The 26,668-nt window shown below is 46.4% G+C and overlaps 1 protein-coding gene across 1 annotated transcript in view; it reads left to right on the forward strand.

Annotated features, from left to right (window-relative positions):
* PDXDC1 (pyridoxal dependent decarboxylase domain containing 1) overlaps positions 1–26,668 on the forward strand; it is a 1,210,974-nt gene that overhangs the window by 750,396 nt on the left and 433,910 nt on the right. Inside the window, exon 16 of the mRNA XM_069647127.1 lies at positions 23,037–23,142. Within this exon, the coding sequence (XP_069503228.1) occupies positions 23,037–23,142 (106 nt within the window). The remainder of the gene's footprint in view (positions 1–23,036; positions 23,143–26,668) is intronic.

Genomic DNA, 26,668 nt, shown 5'->3' on the forward strand with positions numbered 1-26,668 from the left:
CCATCAGCAGTCGTTGGTCTCCATCGGAGTCCAGACTACATATCAACCTGTTAGAGCTGAGAGCCATCAGACTTGCGCTGAAGGCGTTCATGCCAGCTGTACAAGGGAAGAACGTCCTGATAATGACGGACAACACGGTGGCCATGCATTACCTCAACAAAATAGGAGGCGTTGGATCACTACCCCTGTGCAGAGAGGCGATGCAGCTCTGGTTTTGGGCAATCCAAGAAGGAATCTCTCTATCGGCAGTTCACCTAGCCGGAGAGAAGAACTTGACAGCGGACGCTCTGAGCAGGCAGAACACAGTCTCCCACGAGTGGGAGCTAGCTCAGGAAGTCCTTCAAGAGATCTTCGCCCTTTGGGGAACCCCTCAGGTAGATCTGTTCGCCACCAGCCTAAACAGGAAATGCGACCTGTACTGCTCAAGGGAATTTCCCCCGAGAGGAGCTCTGGGAGACGCGTTCATAGTGGACTGGGAGTTTCCCCTTCTGTACGCGTTCCCACCGGTCCCTGTCATTCCTCAAATGATCAGGAGGTTGAGAAGATTCTGGCGAACCATGATCCTAATTGCCCCGGATTGGGCCAGGAGAACGTGGTACCCGGACCTTCTAGACTTGCCCATCTGCCCTCCAATTCGACTTCCACTCAGATAGAACCTACTCTCACAGAAGGGAGGTCAGGTTCTCCATCCAGACATCAAAACCCTCAACCTTCACGCTTGGCTTCTGAAAGGCTGAGGTACAAGGATTGGGACCTCCCTGATGATGTTATGGAGGTGTTGCTTTCGGCAAGGAGGCCAGCAACAAAGTCTTTATACTGCTGCCGTTGGAACAGATTTTGCAGCTGGTGTAGAGAACAGAATATCGACCCTTTTTCATGTGGTACACCAATGGTTTTGTCCTTCCTACTATATTTGGCAAATTCAGGCCTTCAAGTTGGCACCATTACGGGCTATCTTGCAGCGCTATCCATCTTTAAGCGTACTGCGGAAGAACCATCCTATTTCAAATTACCCTTGGTAATACAGTTTCTAAAGGGGTTAACCAATGTTTATCCCCCAAGACCATTCCAAGTTCCCCTATGGGATTTAAACTTAGTACTAACTTTCCTGATGGGCACACCTTTCAAACCTCTCCATTCTTGTTTAAGATTCTTTACCCTTAAAACTGTTTTATTAATAGCACTTACATCTGCTAGAAGGGTGAGCGAATTACAAGCTCTTTCTTGTAAACCCCCTCACACAATATTTCACAAAGACAAAGTTGTCCTGCAAGTGAAGCCTAATTTCCTCCCAAAGGTGGTTTCTGAATTCCATATCACTCAGAAGATTACCCTACCATCTTTCTATCCTCCTCCTCACCCGAGGAAAGAGTAAGAGAGGTTACACAGGCTAGACCCTAGGAGGGCTTTAAGTTTTTACATCAGTAGACTAGCCAGGATAAGACAGGCAGACCAGCTGTTTGTAGGTTACGCAGGTCACAAGCTGGGGTTACCAATAACTAAGAAGACCATTTCCAGATGGATCATTCTAGCCATTCTGGAATGTTATAAACTGGCAGGGAAAGAGCCCCTCAAAACCTTAGGGCTCATTCGACCAGAGGTATTGCAGCTTCATCGGCCCTCAAAAGAGGCGTGCCGGTTAAAGACATCTGTGCGGCCGCTACATGGTCTGTCCATACCATTACACATTTTTACAATTTGGATTCCTCCTCCAGTCAAGAGACTAGGTTTGGAAGGGCTGTACTGCATTCTATTCATCAATAGAAGACAGCGTGAAGTCAGTACTCCCTCCTCCGATAATAGAATACTGCTATGGGAGCCTATCTAAGAAGAGGAATACGTCGGAGGACACAATCCCTTCGAAGAAAAAGTTACTTCTTACCTTGTAACGTTCTTTCGACGGGATGTTCCTCCAACGTATTCCTCATCGACCCTCCCATCCATCCCTGCAGTTCTACTTCCCTTGTTGTTGCAGTTTACGCTCCTTCAGGGTGATTAGTTTAGTCCAGAAAGTATTATTGTGGGCTACAAAACGGAACTGAGCAACGGACGCTGCGCGTGGCCTTTATAGGCAGGATGACGTCGATACAGCGGCTGTCGAGGGACATCGACTCGGAGGACGTCGACGCGCAGCGCCCTCTAGAGAGAAAATTTTTTCCGATGCCAGCAGAGCTGGAAGGAGATATCTAAGATGAGGAACATCCCGTCGAAAGAACGTTACAAGGTAAGAAGTAACTTGTTCTTCTCCTATAAAGGCTGGTAATTCTTCAGTAAAAGGAACTCTACTTGTAGCTCCTGTGAAACCTTGAGCATTCATGGCATTACCCGAGAGTAGAATGTTTCCCTCCCGTATATATGAGCGAATTGCACCTGTGTCTACTAAAAAAGAAAAGCATTTGCCTCCTATCGTGACGTCAACCCTTGGTTTCTCTTGAGCATTTGGTGTTACTGATAGTACTGAACAGATCAAGTAACCCAGTGAGCTGTCCTATTGTGGGTACATGCCTATTCCTGTGCCCGTGAAAGGAGTCCCTCCCTCGATAGTGGCATCCCTATCCTAGGAGTCAGTAATTGTCCTGCGTTTGCACTCTGCTGTATCTGCATGGGTGCATGCTGTGCCTGCCCTTGTGGCAGACTCAATGAGGCTTGCTGTGGTTGCAAAGCCTGTTGCATTCTCAGCGCCTGTGTGTGATACTGTTTGATCTTGGGAAAACCCATCCCTATTGTGTGTACCATATGCAGGCGGATAAGCAGTCCCCCCCGCCCCCTCTTGAGAACTGCCCATTCTGTACATAGCCTTGGCTCCCACATGTTCATGCTATATGCCCTGTCATTCCACATGTCCAACATACAGAAGGAAGCCTTCCAATTTGTCCTCCCTGCATGCCTTGATTATGTTTCTGTATAAGCTGAAACCCACCTTGGTTACTCTGGAAGTTCCCTTGGTTGTTCTGAAAACGTCCTCTTCAGCGGAAGTTTCCTCTACCTCGTGGTACAAATCTGTTCCCTCCTTGATCGAAAATGCTGTTGCTTATTGACCTCTGGCATACCCATTGTTTGCCATTTCCCTGCCCTTGTCCACTGGTTAACATTGACCCTTCTATGGCATACTTAGATAGTTTTTTCTGTACCAACTTAGCTTCCTCAAGCTTCCTGCCTTCTTCTTTATTTTGACTTTTCTTTTGTAACAAACGGCAATGATGCTCTATTGTCAACTGTATTTGTTACCACGGTTTTTCCTACATACCCACCAATTTCTTGAGCTGTCTCTGCACTTTTTCTGGCAGCCCTTAACATAATATATGATTGAATACAAGTATAGATTTCCCCCATGGTCACGTATTTCCAAGGTCCATTGCTTTTGGAAATTCTGAATGTAAATCAAGGGATCCTCTCCTTCCTTCATCTTACGTGCCATTATAGCACCCATATCAGACGTGTCTGCATACTGTACTCGAAGTGCTTTCCAGACTGCCACTCTACAGTTATTAAACGTTACTCCATCATGATGTTACGCTCACCTGGCTCCCACAGGGGCGTCGATCGGACCCGGACAGCTGCGGTCTCCACCAACGTGATGCGTAGTGAAGAGATGACAGTCTGGACTGGCCCGCCTAATCTTGTCTGCTGGACTCGTAGAAGTATTCTCCTTATGTTTTTAAATGATGAGCTCTCCATCCTGCGTGGCATGCAGGGGCGCGTATATACCAGTTACTTCACTGGTTTGAAGGTACTGGAGGAGTTCCGGAGGAATATTGACTCCAGTGTCTATAAAGTATAAAGAGTTCAATATGTCCGATGTTCACTCTTGTTCCATTCCCTCATTAGGTTGCAGCTGGGTCCAAAAGATATTGCCTGGAGGCAGCTGATGGCGTTCAGGTAAGAGTCTGTATTACCAAACACTGTCTGGTAAAAGTTGCATGAGTTTAACTTGCTGTTTTCTCTCCCTTTATAGGTGCAGCATAGAAAGATGCGGCGAATTAAAGGATAATACCTCCGGTGGTAAAGCAGGTAAGCCTATGGTGGCAAAGAGATTGTCTTTGTCGGTTTTCTCAGCTCACCTTGTTATTCCTTTTGTTTTCCCCCCAGGTGCTGTGTTTCGACGAAGAAAATGATGGAGGCCGCGCCGAGTTGAAAGATGCGGTGGACTGGTGAGTATAACGCGGCGCTGCTGCTGGCGAAGCCACGTGTGATGAAATAATGTCCTTTCCAGGCTCGGAGATGTGCTGGGTCCGGAATCAGGTAAGGAATCAAATAATGTCCGTGATCTAACCTCTTCTTTCTTTTCCTTTTGTCTAGGAGCTCCGGATTCGAGGCGGGCGTGGCAGAAGACTGGATGCTGACTTGCAGACACGGTGAGCGTTACGCTGCTGGATGCGGAATAACACGAAGCATGAGCTGCTGTTCGGGTGTGGTTTAAATAGCCTGCAAAGTAGTCCCAGGTAAGAAGTTCCCCAGAACCACATCCGAGTAAAAAATAGTCCCTGTAATAAAATAGTCCCATCCAGGCCTCATGTTGGCTTGGACTCATTTGCAGCATGGTCTGCATAAGGTAAGTAAAGTCTATGAGCCTGGCGCCTATGGCGCCAGGACTGATTTCTATGATGAGCCTGGCACCTAAGGCGCCAGGACTGAATCCAAACAGCCCCCAGCCGGGGCTGTTGGGGTTTTAATGAGTATCTGGATGCCTGCTCCCGGGGCTGATGGACTCGATCCGGATGCCCGGGGGTAGGCATCATGACACATGAGCAGTGTTCTGAGCAGTGACGCATGCGTATCCTGCTCTTGACCAAATGTCATCGGCTCTCTCCCCAAGTACAGCTGCTAGAAGACCCTTGATGTCCCCTATTGCTAATGTCATTTTCTCTAAATCATAGATCCATTTTCCAGCACCTGATGTTAAACTCGGGAGTTTACACATTAAATTATTCTTATCCATTTGGGGCCAAGGAATATATTGTGGTCTGACCCCTCCTTTCTCTAACAGTGGCAATTGCGAAATCCCAAATTCACATTCACCCCCCCATCGTCTGTCTGTTCAGAGCAGGGACAATGGTTCCACACCGTTGTCTTCCTGGTAAGGACCTTAATCTACTCACATAAGGTGGCGAGTCCCCCCTCACACTATGGGATCGCCCTTTAGGTCGATCTAGTCCCACCGGTGGCTCTGGTGTCCTTGATTTAGGTCGGTCTAGATCTGACCATCTTACTTCTCTGTCCCCAACTTGTGTGACTTCCCTCTTTCTCATCTCTATTCAGAGTTAGCCTGTCCAAGGACAAAGCTCTACACTCGAGGCTAAACATTTCCCTCTTTGCCTTGCAACTGCGTACTTTCAAAATGATCATTTTTTCTCTTTCTATTTGATTCTTTCTTGATCCTCATGATAAACCTTATCAATTTTATCCCCAATGCTTCTTATATCAAAATCATCTTCTAGATTTGCTCTAGACGGACCTGACATTGTTTCATGTGCCGGGAAGAATTCTTCTATGTCCTCCCATGCTACAACTGGATTAGGTTACATTAACTATTCGATCAATGTCGTGTGCCCTTTATCTTCTCTTGAGTTCCATTTCCTCATCGACTTCCCTTTTCTTGTTAAATTCTTCTCTAACCATTTCCTCTTCCTGTCTTTCCACCTCTCTTCTCTCGTTTGCCCTGTGCATTTCTTCATCTCTGCGTCTTTGCATTCTTTTACCCCTTAACTTCTGTTCTTCCTCATTTTTCTTTTCTAACTTATCTCGTTCTTTGTTTATTATCATACTTTCTTTGCTCTTCTGCTCTTGTTTTTTCAACTGCTCATCTTGATACAGCTGTTCTCCTCATTGTCTGTCCTTTCTTTTAGCCTCATCGTCTTTCAACCGTTTCTATCGTTCCCTGTCTTTTTTTTCCTGTTCATCCAGATCTCCCTCTTGCCTCGTTTCCTCAATGCTTTTTCCATCAAGTTTAAGCAATATCTGACCTCCCATCCATTTGTTCTGTATAAGTGCTACCCCGTCAGCCTAGTCTTTCTCTCCTTTCCATCTTTTTATTTCTCTCTCTATATCTAGAGACATTCCTGGTCTATCACTTCTCTCCTTGTCGCATGAGACTTTAGGAATTGCATCTCTTTCTGGAGTCTTTTCGGGACTCTCATCGCTTCTACATGCAGGCGTCTTATATGTTGGGTTACTATACCCCGCCGCTGCCTTAAGCTCTCTTAAAGGATACAATGCTTCATCTTTCATACTTTCTCCATTTACTTCAGGCGCGGTAGGGGGAGCAGAAGACTCTTCACCCCCCTCTTTACACTGGATAAGCATCAAGTCTTCAGTAGGCAGGTCTTCCCGTTCCTCCTGGTACATCGTCCAGAGCTCTAAGCTCGCTAACCTTTTTTCTAGCTTCTTTCCCGTATATGTGTCATGCAAATATGTCGTCATATGTTGTAGGACTGCTTTGGACAGCAATTGCCCTTGTGGCCATGGCATGAACATTTTATCTGCTGTACCTTTAACCCATTCTGCACTGTATTGCTTAAGCTTGGGTGCGTGTTTTGGCAGCTGTCTGCGCAAGTGTATGAGCGGAGTAATATCCTCCATCATGGCTTAGTTACAATTGACTGTCACCACTTACTGTTATTTCACACAAATAAATGCTTTCCAGAAACATAATAGAATGTGCGTGCACCAATCGTCGCAGCTCCAAGCCTTTGTATCACGTTTAACTCAATGTACCTATTCACTGAACATTATCAGTTACCTAGCAAATAAATATTTCTTCAAATCTGATTGTTTCCATCATAGTCTATTTCTTCCTTATTTCTGAATATTTCATTTCTTTACCACATATATCTCATGCAACATAGAGACAATACTGGCAGACTGGCCAGCCCACATAAACTTTAGTCCATGGTCCTCGTGATTATGTCTGCCCCTAAAAATGACTTTAATGGAGTAAGAGCTGTCCTCTTTAACGACAGCCTTGACGTTTGTAGCCTATGTTATCCACTTGGATTTTAGGACGAGCTCCTTCTAGACGTCTTTGACATAGGTGAACAGGCTTACTATATAGATCGCTCCTCGTCTATATACCTTACACTGTGTGACGCTCATCGTCTCACACTATGACGCTCCTCGTCTTTAAATAAATAATAAAATACCCCAACCATCCCTCCGTTACTATATCCCTGTTACCACTCTTTCCCACTCAGTGCTCATTCAATTTGCCACTTCACTCAACCTACTCACCATTCGCGTTTTCGACTTCCGTCCCTCAGGATCGTCTCCTCAAACCAGCCGCTTCAGCCTTCAGTCCGCTCAGCTTCCTGTAGATGTCGGGAAGGGATTCCGCTTAAAAATGAGACCCGTCCCACCTGTACTAGCACATTTTTTAAACTAACGGCTGCTATCTACAGGGAGCCTCATGTTCTTGCAGTTAAATGGTGGAGGACGTCCGATATTACCGGGACCCCAAAGCTTACTAGATAGATGGATTTTTAACCATCAGATCTGCTACCACGTGCCACCCAGCCTTTTACGATTAGGTAGCAATACTTATAGACAGATGGAGATGCAGAATACTGCTCAAATATCAATAATCAAAACTGACTCAGGAAGTTGGCATTATGCGACTGTTTTAATGTCATTTATCTAAAACAGGGAGTTACAACGAACAACACCACCTTAGCTTGATCTTCACACTCAATTCAACACATAAAAAAAGCTATCTATATACTAAAAACTCATCATTGACGTATACCTACGCTGCAAACTACAAACACCCATTTGAAATGGTGATAGGCTTACAAGGAGCATCTAGGTATACGTTCCATACTGGTTAGGGAAGGCGTTTGGGTCTCTGACATCAGGTGGGGCAACTAAGCCCTCCTCTAGTGCAGATTACTACGAACGTCATCAAATACAGGACGTCCCGTTGGTTACACAAACTATAGGGCTCTCTATTGCACGTCCCTCTAGAATTGTTTAGCACCCTTGTTACCCCTCTCTACTATTCCACCTACGGAAGCAGCACGTAGGCTGGCACACAGGTGCTGGTGGGCTGGTCATAACCATAGCTTCCCACCAATTAGCTGTGGCATCCATCATCACACTTGCAGCCCACTAGTCAATTAAGGCTTTGAACTTGGCCTTGGAAATTTTCTCTGTGCTGGAGAATATGAGGGAGTATAGCACACTGTCTTCTTGGTTTTGATACAGTTCATCATAGTGTCTATTTTCATCTGACCACGTGACTGTAGACCATGTTTTCAAGTCTTACTGCATTCAAAATACTACTATTTGATGAACCTCTGACGTCTTCAATGTTGTGTAATTGTCTATACGCACATCCAGGCCCAAGGTGGCCTTGACTTCTTGTGTGTTGATCCAACCAAGCCTTTCTTTAATCCACCTCCATGGTTGAGTATTCGATTTCTAACTGCGACACACTGAAAATGTCTTTCTGCTTTCGGAATCCAGCTCTGCTAAAGTGCGTCGTGGAATCATCAATAGTCATTACATTTCCTATATGTATACATTGGCGCATCGGCGAAATCTATTCACTACATAGCCAGCCTTAATGAATAGTTTGTCTACTTGCGTTACTGCAACTGTACATTTGTAAAATGACTTGATAACTTCTTCATAATTTCTGTAGCATGAACATCTTCATTGCAAGCCCAAAATGTTGCTCATCTTTAACAACACCTCCTTTGCTTCTATAGACTGCTTATGTTCACTCGTCTCTGCATCTCTCCTGGGTGTGTCAGTTCTGCTCTTCATGACGTCACCAGTCCTCCCTTTTGCTCAGTTTTCCCACTTCTTCTGGGATTTCATTCAAATGGCCATCATATTGTCGTGTGTGCATGTATGGCTTTCTCAATGGGAATCTTACTTCCAGGATTCTCTTTGGTACAGGTATTCTCACTGGTACTGCACGTGTCTCACATTCTGGCTCTCAACATATAGGCAGCATGGGGGAGGAGCTTTGGATGGGGGTACTTGGCTCCATCTCTACTATTACTAGAAGTTACAGGTATGTAAAATATTATTCCTATTTTTCAGATACAAGCTTTTAAGTCAAACGATGAAAAACTGATGGAATAACCAAAGTTTATTCAAAGTTTTATTCTAAGGTTTATTTTAAGGAGGACAGCGGGATGTGAATGCGTTGCAGTTACTTACCCCCGGCTCTGATTTTACCAGGTGACTAGGTATTCTGACTTAGGGTCGCTGGAGGTAGGTTTTCCCACCGTTGGATCCAGTATAAGGTGTCCAGGAACTGCAGATGCAAGGATTGTTCCTGTCAGTTCCAGGAGCAAAGTACAACCATTCTCTCATTTTAGAAGACACTTTATCAAACACATCAACTCTAATAATCTGTAGTCGCCACCTTAGATCCTTCTGCATCCCTAGCCAACTGGACTGCATATTTGTATTACTAGAAATCGTTCTATACTTGTATATAACCTAAACATAGATGGCACCTTGTATATAAACTGCTTATGCTTTTTTACCATTGGCCTACACTGTATCAGTGTAAATATGTAAAATGTACATGTATGCATCATTGTAAATACTGTAACATTGTAAACTCCAGACTCTTGTAAAATTGTAAGCTTTGCATGTTCTTTCTCTGTTGCGCCCGGTTACCTTTGGGTCTGGCGCGCATTGTAAATAAACAAACAACTGTTTGCCAAGAAGAAACGCAGAAGGCACCGATGCAGACCTCTTCAGGACACTTGACCAGACTGGGAAGGCGAGTTACAGCGACGGCTACCGCACACGGGTGACAGCAGGCATCTTCCCAGTCACAGTTGAAGAAGAGCTTCCAGAGCAGCATCCCTTGATGCTGGCAGCTGAAACCTGGATGGAAGATGACTTATAGCAAGAGTTGGTGACCACCAGTGACGAACATGAAATGGCGCTGATTCTACCAACGTAACCCACTGGAGAGTTGGTCAGTCTACTGCGTGGTCCAGTGATACTTCTGAAGGCTCAGGATGGCTGGATCCTAGAAAATGCATTGACTGGTTGGTCCCACCAGTCCAAGGGTTGAAGCACGGCTCAGGGCCTTCACAGATCAGGTAGTCCAGCAGGGCTTCAGGAGGCCAAATGCAAGAATGGATTCATCCTCTGATCCTGATTTGGCTGCTCTCCTACACAGGAGACTTGGCTCCAACGCTGGTCTGAAGAAATGGCTGCAGGAATCCTCTTCTTATAAGTCTAGGCCGGAAGCAAGTCCAGGACCACTTATGGTAAGGATCTGTGTCATTCAAATGGCCAGCAGTGGTCCAATTGGGGGACCACTGTGGGTTTCAATGATGCCACACACACCCAGACACTCTGGCACCACAGATGTGAAGTGGGACCAGACAGTCCCGCCCAATTCTTGGGGCACACACATAGGCAGCAGTAGCCCGCTAAAGCTGCAGCTTTCGTGTAGTGCATGACCTTATATGGGATTTCCCGACCTGAGAATGCAGGAAGAATGCCAAACCACAGTATGGCCAGTACGCCAACATTAATGCAAAAATGGTAAAAATGCATCTGCTGCCACCAGCTTCTCTTTAGGCACATATACAAGTAACCTAAAATCCCAATTGTGAAAGACTAGGGTGTTACAAAAGTATCCTCACTGCAATGCATTGTAAGATGCTATGCGCACTATTAAAGTTACCAAAAAAGGTAAAAAGGACAAAGTGGAAACCTAGTTTCCCAGTAATGATGGTATGAAGGACTGATCAGTTTCTCCATGACAAAATGAGCAAAAGGTCAGGGGGGAGAAGCTGATGGCTTCACTTCCCTGTAAAAAGTCAAGACATGTTCAAGTACAAAAGCAAAAGGTTTGGGGAGCCATAGAGTATGGAGGGGAAGTTGCCTAAAGAGAAATCTTCTTCATGCAAAACAAAGCAACTACTCCAGGGAATCCCCAGAAACGACTGCTCAGCTACCTATTTCAACCCAATCCTCCACCCTGGAGAAAAGGGAAAAATGTTGCCTCAAAACGATGCTCAACATCTTTGCTAAGGCATCTGTGGCTTTCTGTGTCGTCGGCTCTGGTGCTGATGGTGCCCCTGGCACTAAGTGACCGGCTGCATCCTCTCGGACACACCTATGGGCTGGGGCCACGACCCAAGAGGGGACAAAGTGTCCCAGCGCCAGCAGGCTCCACCGTCTGGCATTGAAGCCTTGGAGCCTGTCCCGCCTTTGTTGTTGGCATCTGTCTCGTCTTCATCGTTGGCATTGATGTCGATGCTGCGGCTCCTCTGGCATATGCCCTTCTCCCTTCATGTCGAGATGTATGAAATCTATGACGAAGAGGGAGAACAGGTTCCCATTGGCTTTGAATCTTTAGTCTCCAGGGAATCAAGACTTTCCAGAGAAGTTTTTACGGGAAAGGCGACGATGTCCAGGGACAGGCCGCAGATCTTCAGGAGTCCAGTGGTCTGGACACGTATGAGCTGTGCATCCTTCCAGCCCCCTCTCCAGGTAAACTTCAGGCATGCTTTCAGAGATTGGTGGCTGATATGCTAGGGCTATCTGCTCCATCCAGACGGAAAATTCAGTTTGAATTAATGGACATCCTGGATGAAGTCTCCAAGACGGAGACTATACTAACTTATAACGTAGCAGTGGAAGCTACCGTATGTGAGGTATGTGAAAGGCCCACCTGTGGAGTTGACTGAGAACTGGCTAGTAAGCACTGTCATGCCCCCTCAGATCCAGCCTTCTTGTCCACACATCTCTCCCACAAGAGTTTAGTGGTGCAGGCCATAACTGTGAACCTGAAATCATCCTTCCCTTCTCTCCCCTCTGAAAGAGTGTAAGAAACTGGACTCCTTGGGGGGGAAAAGGTGGCGTTTGCATCATGCAGCCTTGACTTTCACCCAGTCATGCCGCTTGTACCCTGGCAAATTTCTAGTTTGGTATAATATTATATGAATTATAATAACTGGTTATTTATAACGCGCTTAATACCCACAGGTTTTCTAAGTGCGCACCCGTGGATCGAACCTGTGTTGTGTCGTGTTATCTTGCATCTAAGACGGGGACGTTGCTCCTGAGCTATCCTCCCGGGACCACAACAGCCAATGCAGCAGACCATATCGCAGAAGGGCTGATGAGAAAGGGTTTCCTGTATATGGTCCAGGATGGCAGAGCGGCCTCCTGTCAGATTCTGCAGTCAGGACTGGGCACAGCTGATTTTGTTGGCCCATCCATGGTCACAAGTAAAGTGTTCCGGCATTACTGCTGGCTGAGAACATCAGGCTTCGCGCATGATGTACAAACAAAGCTTTTAAATGTACTGAAAAGCAGGTTTCCATACCCTCCAGACTCGGGGAATGAAATTGTAATACACTGAAAAGGGAGTCTGGAGAATTTTTCTCAAAACATATGAGTAATTTTAATAACTATGCAAAACTAATCAATAGTGGAATACATCATCATGATACTATTTACAATGCAGATGGACAATGGGAAAAAAGTTAATTCTTGTGCATGGATTGTTCCATGCAGAGTATGATTTTATGTGTGTGGAATGATGGCATTTGTGGAGTGATGTGTATAGTAATTAACTCCATGGAAATGAACTGTTTTCCCATTGTTCATCTGTTTTGTAAATATCATGGTGATTTATTCAACTATTGATTAGTTTTGCATAGTTATTAAAATTATCCATATGTTTTGAGAACAATTCTCCAGACTCCCTTTGCAATGTAATACAAACAAATCTTTAAGACATGCTGCTTGATGGACTCAACCTGTTGGGGACTAAAGCAGATGGCGCCATACTACCATACACCTATTGCAAGCGCATCATATGTGACAAGGCGAGGTACGTTTCAATTTAATGTACACCAGTGATGTTTGGAAGCGTACAAGGTGTTAGTGCCTTACATCTTGATTTTAAGATGATGAGGTCCTTTGTATCTGATGTCGTCTGCAGGAACCTGAGAGTTCATATGCTATTGATGAGCATCGTATAGAGTAAACGGCTCCTATTAACTGGGAACTTGGCGAAGATTTAAATTTGTTGAAGCGCTACGGAAGAACTGCCATTTAGAGATATTTATTGGAATATTGTATAGGGTATATTTTAGCGGCATACTGTAGGTATCCTCCACACTGGATCTATACAGATGGTGGGGGATTATATGCATTTGTTTTTTGTCTCTTTATCCCAGGTTTTAACCGGCATTACACACGTGATGCTTGATATCCTAAACACAATGTGTTGAAGAAACCTAAATCTTAAAAGAAAATCCCCTGAAGAATGTTGGGCCATTTCGGTGATGGGAACAGAAACATATTGGGAGTTTTAGTATAGACACACTTGATGAGTGCCTAGTTTATAGTGTTTTTAATTGTATCTGATAATTGTTGTAGTTGTGTTTTTTATCTTGTTAATGTGATATGTACATGGAGTTATTATCCGCTTTGTGAACATAAGTGTGTTTTAATGAATTATTCATACTATGATTGAATTAATAAATTGAATCAATTTGTACATTTACATTTCGAAGGGATTGTGTCCTCCGACGTATTCCTCATCTTAGATATCTCCTTCCAGCTCTGCTGGCCTCAGAAAATTTTTTCTCTCTCTAGAGGGCGCTGCGCGTCGACGTCCTCTGAGTCGATGTCCCTCGACAGCCGCAGTATCGACGTCGACGTCATCCTGCCTATAAAGGCCGCGCGCAGCGTCCGTTGCTCAGTTCCGTTTTTCCGCGCTTACTCAGTGCCTTGGAATACCGTTGCTCAGTTCTTATCAGATTAATACCTAGTTACCTCAAGTTATTCGATCCGTACTCGATGGCTTCCTCGTCGGAACAGACAACTCCTCGATCCGGCTTCAAAAAATGCTGAGATTGTGGGAAAAAGATGTCGCTGACTGACCCTCACAGAGTTTGTCTGTGGTGTTTGGGAGCTGAACACCATTGTTCGGAATGCGAGGACTGTATGTCCATGACAGCTAAGGCCCTGAAGGAGCGTAGGGGGAAGCTGGAGAAAGGTAAGACTTTTAAAGCTTCTTCTTCGTCGACGAAGTCGAGACACTCGTCTCCTCGTCACCATTCACGCTCCAGGTCTCGGAGTGGGTCCCATCACTCCTCGAGATCGAAGCACTCCTTTTCCGTCTTCCTCTTCCTCTGTTTCGCCAAAAAGAATCCCTTGCCCCACGAAACATAGTTCCCGGGCTGAATGGGAGGAATTCCGCAAAAATATGATGAGCGTCTTCGAGAAAGCGGCCTTGACCCCGTCGAAGACTGCCGAGAGCGATGCTCTGGTCGAAAGACCCGAAGGTCAAAAACGCTGCGAGTCGCAGTACCCAGCGAAGGAAACCTCTCGAGCGCGTCTCGAACCCGCGAGTAGGACTATGACCTCCAAACCTTCCTCGAAGGTTCCGTCGACGCTGTCGACGAGGGTTCCGTCGACGCCGAGGTCGGTGTCTTCAACGCCGTTGTCGAAGGGACCTTCGACACACGGGTCTGTCGACTCGACGCCAGCTTCGACACCGGCGTCGACGCCAAGAAAAGTCACGGTTACGACACACCCAGTGACTATCCCCAGGTCCTCGACGTTGATGGCTTCGAGATTGTCGAGTAGAATTCCAATTCTGTCGAGGTCTTCGAGGCCTCCGCCTTTGTTTTCAACGCCACGTTCGAAGCCTTCGACGTCATCGACGTTTTCGAGGCCGATAATGACAAGTTCGGCACCCTCTGCCTTTGAAATGGGATTTACTCCCTTTATGAGTTCAGAACAATTGAGAACTATGTCCTCAATCTTGGAAGAGGGCGAATTGTCGGAACAGGAAGACACATTTGAGTTGCAGGGACCTGTAACCCCAATTAGAGAGGAATTTTCCTCTGAAGAACGCAGGTTAAAGGATCTTCATGATTCCTTACATGAGGCAAGTGGATTAGACACTTCCCCTGAGGTGGAGTTTGCTAGGCCAGACCCGGGGGAGCATGCTGAAACCCCCTATAGAGCCTTAATGGCCAGGATCACAGAGTTCATGGGGTGGTCTGCACCTTCACAATCTTTCCAACAAGATGACCTCACGGATATTCTTGACAAAGGCCCACAGGAGGATCCTGTGGTGCCTTTTCATAAAGCTCTTCAGAGGAAGATCATGACAAACTGGGAAACCCCAGATGTCGTACCAGCAGTAAATAAAAAACTGTCTACAAAGTACAGGGTATCTTCTACAGACCCGGAGTTTTTGTCTAAACACCCATCCCCAGAAAGTCTGGTGGTACAGGTAGCATCCTCTACCGATGTCAAGAAGGCTTATCCTACCGTCCCACAGGAAAGGGACGATAAAAAATTTGATGCTATGGCAAAGAGTCTTTTCAGCATGTAGCATGGCATTAAAATCTGTGAATGCTACTTGCACCCTTGCTAGGTTCAGCCATACACTTTGGGAGTGTGCTTCTACAGCGGCTGACTGCATCCCGGAGGGAGAAGAAAGGGATGCGTTCCTGAATATTATACAGGACGGTAAAGACGCTATGTGCGAATCCCTCCAGACGGGCATTGATTCGGCTGACAGTATCAGCAGAGCAATGGCGGCAAGTACATCAACCAGGAGATTCGCTTGGTTGAGAGTCTGGTTTTGCCCCAGATGTGCAAGCCAGACTCTTGAACATGCCATTCGATGGCTCTTCTTTGTTCGGGAAAAAGGCGGATGACAGTTTAGAGAAACTGCAAACTTCAAAAGCAGCAGCTAAATCCCTAGGAGCTGCAATCCGTCAGACTCCTTTTCGTCCCACAGGAACCTCTGCGAGGGGCAAGTCCTTTCGCTTCTACTCCGCATTCGGAAGAGGTAGAGGACGACCGGTTCAAAGGGGACAAAGAAGAACTACCCGAGGTGGACGGGGTAGATATTCAAAAGCCGCAGCAACAGCAGGTGCCTCTTTACCATCAGCATCTGCATCAGCCGCCCCAAAACCACTCTTGAGGACTTCCCTCACAGGACACCTGTAGGAGGAGGGTTGACTCAACATCTGGCGGTATGGCAGGCTATCACGTCAGATGCTTGGGCATTGGAAACAGTTGCCCAAGGTTACTGCCTGCCTTTCCTATGTATACCTCAGAGTCATCCACGGGGGATCAGCTCTCAGAAAGCTCCAGATCTGCTCCTCTTGCAGGAAATTTTGGACCTGCTAGAGAAAGGTGCCATAGAACCGGTACCTGTAGCGGAGAGGAACAAGGGCTGGTACTCCCCTTACTTTCTCATTCCAAAGAAAGACGGAGGACTGAGACCCATCTTGGACTTGCGAGAGTTGAACAAATTCCTCAGAAAAGACAAATTCAAGATGGTCACTCTTTCTCAGATCCTCCAGGCCCTTCAGTTCCAGGACTGGTTGGTATCTCTGGACCTTCAGGACGCTTATTTCCATGTGCCTATCCATCTCAAACACAGGAAATACCTGAGGTTCGCAATTGGCAACTCTCAATATCAATTTCGAGTGCTGCCATTTGGGCTGACCTCCGCCCCGAGGGTCTTCACCAAGTTAATGTCGGTAGTGGCTGCAAGTCTAAGGAGGGAAGGGGTTCACGTCTACCCCTACCTGGACGATTGGTTGATCAGGGCTGTTTCTTCGGAACAAGCTCAGATCCAGCTAAATCACGTGTGCCACTTCCTTCAATGACTGGGCTTCTCCCTCAATTTAAAGAAGTCACAAATGATACCATCGCAGAGACTCCAGTTCATAGGAGCGATCCTGGACACTTCCCTGGGAAAAGCCTCGCCACCAGAGGTGAGGGCTCAAGATATTCTACAGATGGTCACCAAGTTCCAACATGCCCAACGTCTCCCAGCCTTCGACTTTTTGAGGTTGCTAGGCCTCATGGCTTCCTGCATTTTCCTAGTGCCAGAGGCTCGCTTGAGAATGAGATCCCTCCAGTAGGCACTGAGGACTCAGTGGTCACAATTCTCAGGGAGAATGACAGATCTTCTTCAAGTTCCCGACAGAGTAGCTCGAGACCTTCAGTGCTGGGCCTGTCAGGAGAACATTCTGAAAGGAGAACAGTTTTGGCAACCCTGGCCGGAGATAACAGTAGTCACGGATGCCTCACTCACTGGGTGGGGAGCCCACGCCAACGACTTGACCATCAGCGGTCGTTGGTCTCCATCAGAGTCCAGACTACATATCAACCTGTTAGAGCTGAGAGCCATCAGACTTGCGCTGAAGGCGTTCCTGCCAGCTGTACAAGGGAAGAACGTCCTGATAATGACGGACAACACGGTGGCCATGCATTACCTCAACAAAAGAGGAGGCGTAGGATCACTACCCCTGTGCAGAGAGGCGATGCAGCTCTGGTTTTGGGCAATCCAAGAAGGAATCTCTCTATCGGCAGTTCACCTAGCCGGAGAGAAGAACTTGACAGCGGACGCTCTGAGCAGGCAGGGCACAGACTCCCACGAGTGGGAACTAGCTCAGGAAGTCCTTCAAGAGATCTTCGCCCTTTGGGGAAACCCTCAGGTAGATTTGTTCGCCACCAGCCTAAACAGGAAATGCGACCTGTTCTGCTCAAGGGAATTTCCCCAGAGAGGAGCTCTTGGAGTCGCGTTCATAGTGGACTGGGAGTTTCCGCTTCTGTACGCGTTCCCACCGGTCCCTGTCATTCCTCAAATGATCAGGAGCTTGAGAAGATTCCAGAGAATCATGATCCTAATTGCCCCGGATTGGGCCAGGAGAACGTGGTACCCGGACCTTCTAGACTTGTCCATCTGCCCTCCAATTCGACTTCCACTCAGAGAGAACCTACTCTCGCAGAAGGGAGGTCAGGTTCTCCATCCAGACATCAAAACCCTCAACCTTCACGCTTGGCTTCTGAAAGGCAGAGGTACAAGGTTTGGGACCTCCCTGATGATGTTATGGAGGTGTTGCTTTCGGCAAGGAGGCCAGCAACAAAGTCTTTATACCGCTGCCGTTGGAACAGATTTTGCAGCTGGTGTAGAGAACAGAATATCGACCCTTTTTCATGTGGTACACCAATGGTTTTGTCCTTCCTACTATATTTGGCAAATTCAGGCCTTCAAGTTGGCACCATTAAGGGCTATCTTGCAGCGCTATCCATCTTTAAGCGTACTGCGGAAGAACCATCCTATTTCAAATTACCCTTGGTAATACAGTTTCTAAAGGGGTTAACCAATGTTTATCCCCCAAGACCATTCCAAGTTCCCCTATGGGATTTAAACTTAGTACTAACTTTCCTGATGGGCACACCTTTCGAACCTCTCCATTCTTGTTCGTTAAGATTCCTTACCCTTAAAACTGTTTTATTAATAGCACTTACATCTGCTAGAAGGGTGAGCGAATTACAAGCTCTTTCTTGTAAACCCCTCACACAATATTTCACAAAGACAAAGTTGTCCTGCAAGTGAAGCCTAATTTCCTCCCAAAGGTGGTTTCTGAATTCCATATCACTCAGAAGATTACCCTACCATCTTTCTATCCTCCTCCTCACCCGGGGAAAGAGGAAGAGAGGTTACACAGGCTAGACCCTAGGAGGGCTTTAAGTTTTTACATCAGTAGACTAGCCAGGATAAGACAGGCAGACCAGCTGTTTGTAGGTTACGCAGGTCACAAGCTGGGGTTACCAATAGCTAAGCAGACCATTTCCAGATGGATCATTCTAGCCATTCTGGAATGTTATAAACTGGCAGGGAAAGAGCCCTCTCAAAACCTTAGGGCTCATTCGACCAGAGGTATTGCAGCTTCTTCGGCCCTCAAAAGAGGCGTGCCGGTTAAAGACATCTGTGCGGCCGCTACATGGTCGTCTGTCCATACCTTTACACGTTTTTACAATTTGTATTCCTCCTCCAGTCAAGAGACTAGGTTTGGAAGGGTTGTACTGAATTCTATTCATCAATAGAAGACAGCGTGAAGTCAGTACTCCCTCCTCCAATAATAGAATACTGCTATGGGAGCCTATCTAAGATGAGGAATACGTCGGAGGACACAATCCCTTCGAAGAACAAGTTACTTCTTACCTTGTAACGTTCTTTCGACGGGATGTTCCTCCGACGTATTCCTCATCGACCCTCCCATCCATCCCCGCAGTTCTACTTCCCTTGTTGTTGCAGCTTACGCTCCTTCAGGGTGATTAGTTTAGTCCAGAAAGTATTATTGTGGGCTACAAAACGGAACTGAGCAACGGACGCTGAGCGCAGCCTTTATAGGCAGGATGACGTTGACGTCTATACGGCGGCTGTCGAGGGACATCGACTCGGAGGACGTCGACGCGCAGCGCCCTCTAGAGAGAGAAAAAATGTTCCGAGGCCAGCAGAGCTGGAAGAAGATATCTAAGATGAGGAATACGTCGGAGGAACATCCCGTCGAAAGAACGTTACAAGGTAAGAAGTAACTTGTCCTTTTGAGGAATACTATGTCCATTCATTCATGACGATTGGTATTAAGAGGGACTAAGACACATCACGTTCTATGAGAGAGCATTTTTAAAACATATGTGCCTTTATGAAATGTCAGTCCTCCAAAATTAGGGCAAAGTCCTTGGGTCTAGCCGTCCAGCAGCCTTCTTCGTGGGGTCAGGGTTTTGGCTCCTCTTCCCTCCTACATCCCACGGCGTCTAGGTCGGGTGGACCTGGGAAGACTGCAGGGCATACGCTTCCCAAAAGGAAAAAGTGGAGGTGCCCCTATGGGTGGAGTGGCTTGAGCCACTGTCCCTTCGGCCCTGCAGAATGTAAAGCTCTATGAGGTCTTCTGCCACAAGTCCCCTGTGGAGGAGAAGACTTTCCTGTCTGATGCTTTGGTATTATAGGCCATTCAACAGGGCGACTTTATACCTTTTGTGCAATGTCCCCCAGACCATGGCCATCGCACCAACACCACGACTATGGAATCCACCCCGAAACGAGGTCCGCCTGCTTCTGTAAAAGAGCTCAATGGAACTGGTACCACGCTTGGAACGAGGCAAGGGCTGGTATCCACCTTCTTTCTGGTTCATAAGGAGCAGTGGCGGCCACTTTCATAGGTTGGGGGCAGCATTGAGGGCCCAGGGAGTGTACAAAACTTTTGTGCTCCAGCTGCATGCAGAACTGATTCAGAAGTTCTGAATCTGTTCTACATGACGGTGTGGTGGCGGCGCACGGCAATGCTGTACTTGGTGTATTTCAATAAATAATTGTGCTGCTTGCTTGTGTGCTCTATGCAATGTGCCTGCTGCCACAGGGATGCGTCCCTTTTTATGCTTCATTCGAAGGTAAAAATGCATAGAGCTTGTAGCTCCATGCATTCTACGTAACACCCAGCATATTTAAGATGCTGGCGGGGCGCTAGAGTGGTGGCCCCACAAACAGCGCAAAAGATTCCTTATCCAGTTTAGGCTCAGGCACATAGCAACAGTTTTTTATGAATGTCATTGGCTGTTTAGCAGCCAATGACATTTGATTTGAGTGTTTGGGTGGGGTCATGAGCGCACAGGTGTGGTGTGTGGTGCTCTCAATTTGGGTGCTGCTCGCGGACTGCTGCAAGCTCCCCAAAGAGAACAGGTCCCACCACGTGCACTGGCCTGTACCTGTTGCTGCCCGCCGTCGGTAGGTCAATACTTACTGTTCAATTGTGTTGTGCGTGGCATCGTCTCAGGCTCTCACCCCAGTGCTACAGTAGTAGAACTTGGGTGTGATAGAGCATGAGCCATGCTATTACAAGTAGGCAGCGACTAAGTGGGCCTTGCTGCCCATGGCCCCGCATCAACGCTCGGCTCAGGCTCTCACCCAAGTGCTACTGGCTAATAGCACTTGGGTGAGAGCCTGAGCCGTGCTACTACAACACCAGATGTTAGTCCGTCTGGTGGATTAGCTGGATGGAGACTCTCTGACTCGGTGTATCCATCCAATCTGGTCACTCATGGTATATTCATTCTGGAATGGTGAGGGGTGTGGAATTGGACCACCTCCTGCCCAACACCCCCCCATTCCTGTTCTATTAGATTGCTCACCTTTTAGATGATTTTCCTCGATGTCATCACTTCTGTGAGACCGGCGAGTGTTGAACCTCCCTATTTGGTTTTCTCCAAAGAGGAGGTGATGCGGAGAGTGAGATTCTTACAAAGATGGTCTCAAATTTTCATCTCAAAAGACTGGTATTGAGTGATAGTCGCCTGGGAAAAGGTCGCGCGTAGGTGACATTTCCCCAAATTTGCACTCCCAAGAAATTCATGCACTTTCCCAAATATGGTAGTACTGGAGTTAGAATAGTAAACAATACCCATCCTAGAATACGTGGGGCAAGGCTTTTAGGGGTGCAGGGAAAAGAATCACCTACCTGGTGACTTTTTCCCCAGGGATTTTTCACACAGTACCAAAAGATCAATTTTACTGTACTTGTTTCCTCCGCCTCATCCTTCCAGAGCAGAGAAAAGTTTCCATCGGCTGGACCTGGTGCGGGCTGACGGCTACTACATCTCCAGGACGAGGGACGTCCGAAAGAATGACAAACCTTCTGTTGGTTATACTGCGACCAAACAGACCCTGTCATGGTGGACCATTCTCTGCATCTCAGAATGCTATGATTTGGCTGGTAACAATGTGCCTGAGAGTCTCGTACTCATTCTACCAGAGAAGTGGCTGCCACTTCTGCCCTGCAGAGGAGTGTCCCTGTCCTGGATATCTGCCAGGTGGCAACATGGGCGCCTCTGCACTTGTTTGCTAAGCATTACTGCTTGGATTCCATTTCAGGTCAGGACGTCCTTTTCGGTAGGGCAGTCCTCCAGAGATTTTCTTTTATCTAGATTTGGGTGGTGTACTTACTTTCCTCCCTTCTCCAGATCCTTGTATTGCTATGGGAGTCTGATCACAGATGGGGTATCTGTGGATGGAAATAATTAATTAGAAGAAGAACTTGCTTAACTCTCAGTAATGTTCTTTCTGATGAATGTTCCTCCAACAGATTCCTCATCACCTTTGTGCCTCCCTATTTGGTGGATAGCTAGTACATCATCGGTTCTGCTGTGTCAGCGTGCTAGGTGAAAATGGTGAAACGGAGGTCATGGTGCATGGTGCCTCAATATGTACTGCCACTGACATCCTGTCCCGCATGTAGACGAGTCAGGAGGAGCCGTGCTGTTCTCTCTGGTTGCAGAAAACTTTCTGAAGAACAGCTGCGCTGTGAATAGGTTGTCATAGATGAGGAATCCGTGAGCGAAACATCCATCAAAAAGATTACTGAGAGGTTAGTAATTTGTTCACCAGGCAGACCCTCACCCATCCCAAACTAGATTACATTTACACAAAGGGGCTTTTGTGTCTTGTGAGGAAGCACTCACATAGGCAAAATATTGGTTCCCTTTGTGAAACACAAATGTAGGTGGGAATGGGGGAGTTTGCGGTTTAGGTATTTAGATAGTATATAGGTGTATCAGGATGAGGACTGCGGGGAGGGCAGTTTACCCTGCATTTGTTATGGTAAAATGTGGTTAAAAATAATTCAAGCAAATGGGCTTCGAGCAAATTGCTGCGAGCAAATCAAGATCCACACAAATTCAAGAGGATTACCAAAGTGGGTCAAATGTATTTCTGCTGCATCGTAAACCGAAGCCATACTCTCACGTTTCCGAATAGATTTTCCTGCTCAGAATTTCGGTTGCTTTTTTGGGTTATTTTTGTGCTCCTGTTGTGTGGATTCTTCTCTCACCAGTCAGATCCAGCTGTGGAAAGACATTCTTTGAACCAGCATTTTGACCCGTGGGGCCATTTAATGGACGGGAACCCATTTTCTCTGGTGTAATGTGTCTAATTTTTGTTCTTTCTGCGGATTGCAACTTTTTTAATGATTCTACTCTTTGCTGTTTAGTGAATTAATGTATTGTCTTGAGTGCATACTGTTTAAATGTTTCCTTGTTATTGATAAACAAGAGCCTTTAACAATTATAGATTTTTAAATAATAACTTGTTAATCATTTATTTATAAGAGTAAAACACAAAAAGCTGCCTGGATTCTTATTGGTACACGGGAGTAGGTTGCTAATGTTGGATATCATATGTGTTATATATGTATTTACTTTGATGCTCCACTCCCATTTCTCTTCAGTTAGGAGAACAGTTGGCACTGTTGGTTCCTGCCAGCGGGGTTGATGCAGTAGAGCTTGAAGATGAAGGCACTTGTGTTCGCTTCAGTCCACTGATGACCTCTGCAGGTAACCACTTGTTGTTCAGAACTACATGCATGACAGAAAACAAACAGTTGAAAGCAAGTCTAACAATCTATATAGCCCCTTTTTTTGCTGATCGTAAAGATAATCATTGTGTTGCTACTCTAGCATACAAATGGATCTTATTGAGGCACTAGCCCTTCATACTTTAGCCTGTCTATCTTCAGATTTGCGAAGTGTGAACTTTTCAGCCCATTAATCAACTGGTCTAGATTTAGATAGTGTGCGCTAAGAGCATGGGCTGTTCTCGGGAACACTATTCTTCTAAAATCTCATCCAATTAAGCCTGCAAGCTTCATCGTGCAGCCTGCAAGCTAAATTATAAGCTGTGAAATTGGTTCATTGGCACATGGTGAACCACTGAGGGTGAAATGTTTTCTCGCCATTGCTAGTTCAACTATACAGATTGTGAGTGTTTAAGGGGAAGGGAGGAGGGCACCTTGACCAAAAAATGATTTGTCTTGCAGCTACCGCAGAAGGGGGACTTTGTATCCCAGATATACTTGTGTGTATATTGAGTAGACCTTCTTTTGAGCAAAAGGCAGTCAGTCATATTAAACTGGATATCTGGAGGACCATCACTTTACTTTGGTTGCTAAAACGTTACTCTAAAGAGCAAGTGAGATAACATTTCTCCAATATAGTATGTTCATTTACATTCATAAATGCTAAATATTTTTGCCTGTGTGTGGGAACCCATGAATATTACTAACAATCCACCCCAAACTGCTTGGTCACAACCCTTCTGCACGAAACCACAATTATCCCCAAAAATGTTTCGGCCTTGTTGGGCCTCATCATTGAAGAGCAGCTTGGGTCTCTAGGCTCAGCAGGCACAGGACCCAAGTCTGGGCCTACCAGTCCCACTCGGGGTGACTATAGCAAAACAAAAGAGGTGATGACTGGAATGTTTAGAATTAATCTTAACCTCTGGCATTGCTCTGGGTCTTTCCCCTTCTGTAATGGCTTGGCAGGCTGAAAAACTATGGTCTAGATGGTTGCCCAGAGCTGTACCTGTAGTTATGATGTATTCAAAACCTTCCAGCTATCAACATTTGGTTTTGCTTTGGTAACGTTCAGTCTTGGCGAGACACTTATGGGTGAGAAACTCTGGTTTTTCACCCGACGTCCAGTCAAATCGTTTGCATATGCCCTTCAACAGGAATAACCTGTTTGGGGCTTAGGCTGACGAATTGCTAAAGAAATTCCAAGCCCCCAAGGCTAGGGCAAAGTACTTGGGCCTTGATGTGCAGCTGTCTTACGTCTCCTCTTGGAGGTAACATCCTCATCACTCCTTCACCTTCTTTCCCCACGTGGCAGGGGTCAGACTGCCCTACTCGAAGCAGCCACTGCACGGTCCGCCCTGCCAATATGGGGCAGTGGGATACAGAGGTGGCGTTGCCACCTCTACTGTCCCTGCAGCAACCCCTCATTACTAAGCCACTGCTAGGAAAGATTTCTCTTTTAGGCAACTTTCCCTTCATAGACTCCCAATCAGTTTTGCTTTTGTTTTACACCTTGTTCTGAGTTTTTACGGAGAAGTACTTCCTGGTCCTTTTGCTCATTATCAATGGGGAAACTGACCAGTCCTTCAGACTGTCAGTACTGGGAAACTGTTTCACTTTTGTTGTTTTACAGTTAATCTGTTTGGGTAACTTTTTTATGTTGCACAAAAGCATCTTTCAATGCAGTGCAATGGCGATACTTTTTGTATCACCCTAGAATCACACTCACTAACGTTTGGTTACTTTTAAATATGCCTTTTTCCATTTTTGCTATATTTTTAAGTGACTCTCATTTACCACATTTGGCTACTAACTGTGGCTAGTGTCATAAAATGGCCGTGCATCGAGAGTTTTCGCTTGGTCTTTGGCTATTTTGTTCTTTGCCTTTGTTCCTACCTTCTCAGGTCAGGAATTTCCTTTTGTGGTCATGCATTTGCCTAGGAAATCAGTGTTTTTCGCGGGCTATGGCATGCCATGTGTATTGAGACCCAGGAATTGGGTTATGTCTAGTCCCAATCAACATAGTGGTGCCAGTATGTCTTGGTGTACATGCATGAGTCAGACCCACAGTGTTCCCTGATTGGATCACTGCTGGTTTGCATGGGTGGGGCAGAACTTTCCATTAGAGGGCTGAATCGGACCACTTACCTGAATTTGGGATAAGAGGAGTTCTGCAGCCATTCCAGCAAATCCGAAGTATCCTGTGCAGCTGTGCAGAAAATGGAAGACCGGAGGACAAATCCTGAAGAGTCCTGCCAACCATTTCTTACTGCTTACCTGATGTAGCCCTGTCTGGCTACCGATCTCAGAAGACCCTTGCTGGTGCTTCGACCCTTTTGGACTGGTGGGACCAATGTCATGAATCAGTCATGATGCATTCCAGAACCCTGGTCTGGGACCCTTCTCATATGGCCAGCGAAAGGAAGACATTTCCTGATCCCGACCCTGTGGGTGGTGTGGTGTGCTGTGAGAGGATAACATGGGGAGGAGGATCAGACCAGAAAGACTGGGAAACCCCCCCTGTTTAACTTTCCCCGTAATCCCACGCTTTTGATGGCCGTTTGCCAAATAGCAGAAGCTAAAGGAATGAACTTTGATGTTGGGGACTACGAGTACCATAATACCATAACTACTGGGACGAGGAAGAGGACTGAAGAGGCGTGCTGTAGTAGTAGTCAGAAAATTAAGCCTAACGGCCAACACCCGAAGGAAACCTGTGAGGCATAAAAGGCCCCCTCGGGTGCAGGGAATCAGAATGAGCTGGCACTGTGACTGGAGTGCATGCTGTAGCAGTAGAAGCAGAAAGGTAGCACATAGCTGGCAAAACCAAGCAGAAGTGGGAGAACAAGAGAGACTCTGTAATGTGAATGCAGAAGATTGCACCCGCTTGTTCTGAGAGGGTCCTTTTTTCCCCAAACTCTGAAGTGCCGAGGCTGCACAGTGAAAGAGGTGCAGGAAGGACTGTCTTTCCCCATGTGAGCCTGATTGCTGTGGTTGCCGTGCAGCGAATGTCTCGGAGACCAAGGCGAGGAGCTGGTATCAAGCCATGGGTCTCGGGAGCGAGAGGGACTCCTTAAACGAGTGGTCGGACCGGCGACACCTTAAATGAGGAAGGGTGTGGGTCCCTGTGAAGGTAGAAACAGTAGAAGTCATGGAAGTTGTGCAATGTGCAGAACAAGCTTCACAGGCATTAAGATTCTTTGCGCGAGCATTGCCGGTAACAGTATCCAGTTTCCTTTTCTCTCGTGTACAGTCTGAAGCGAGCTGAAGTTATTTGTTGAAGCTTTAATAAGGTAACAATGGAAATGTAGCACTTGCGTGTTCTCGCGTGAAGAGCAAACGCTGCAAGGGCCATTGTTAAACTCTTAACAGGCTGTAAACCTTATGAAGAAGTGGTCGTGTGTCTCTCATGAGGAAGAGTAAATGTTGCAAAGGCCATTTCTGAACATTTAATACTGCGAAAGACCATTGTTGATTCTTTAACCTTTCAAAACTACTTGAAGTGG

Source organism: Ambystoma mexicanum, chromosome 2q (assembly GCF_040938575.1).
Source record: "Ambystoma mexicanum isolate Mex_15411 chromosome 2q, UKY_AmexF1_1, whole genome shotgun sequence".
In the NCBI taxonomy this organism is placed as follows: Eukaryota; Metazoa; Chordata; class Amphibia; order Caudata; family Ambystomatidae; genus Ambystoma; species Ambystoma mexicanum.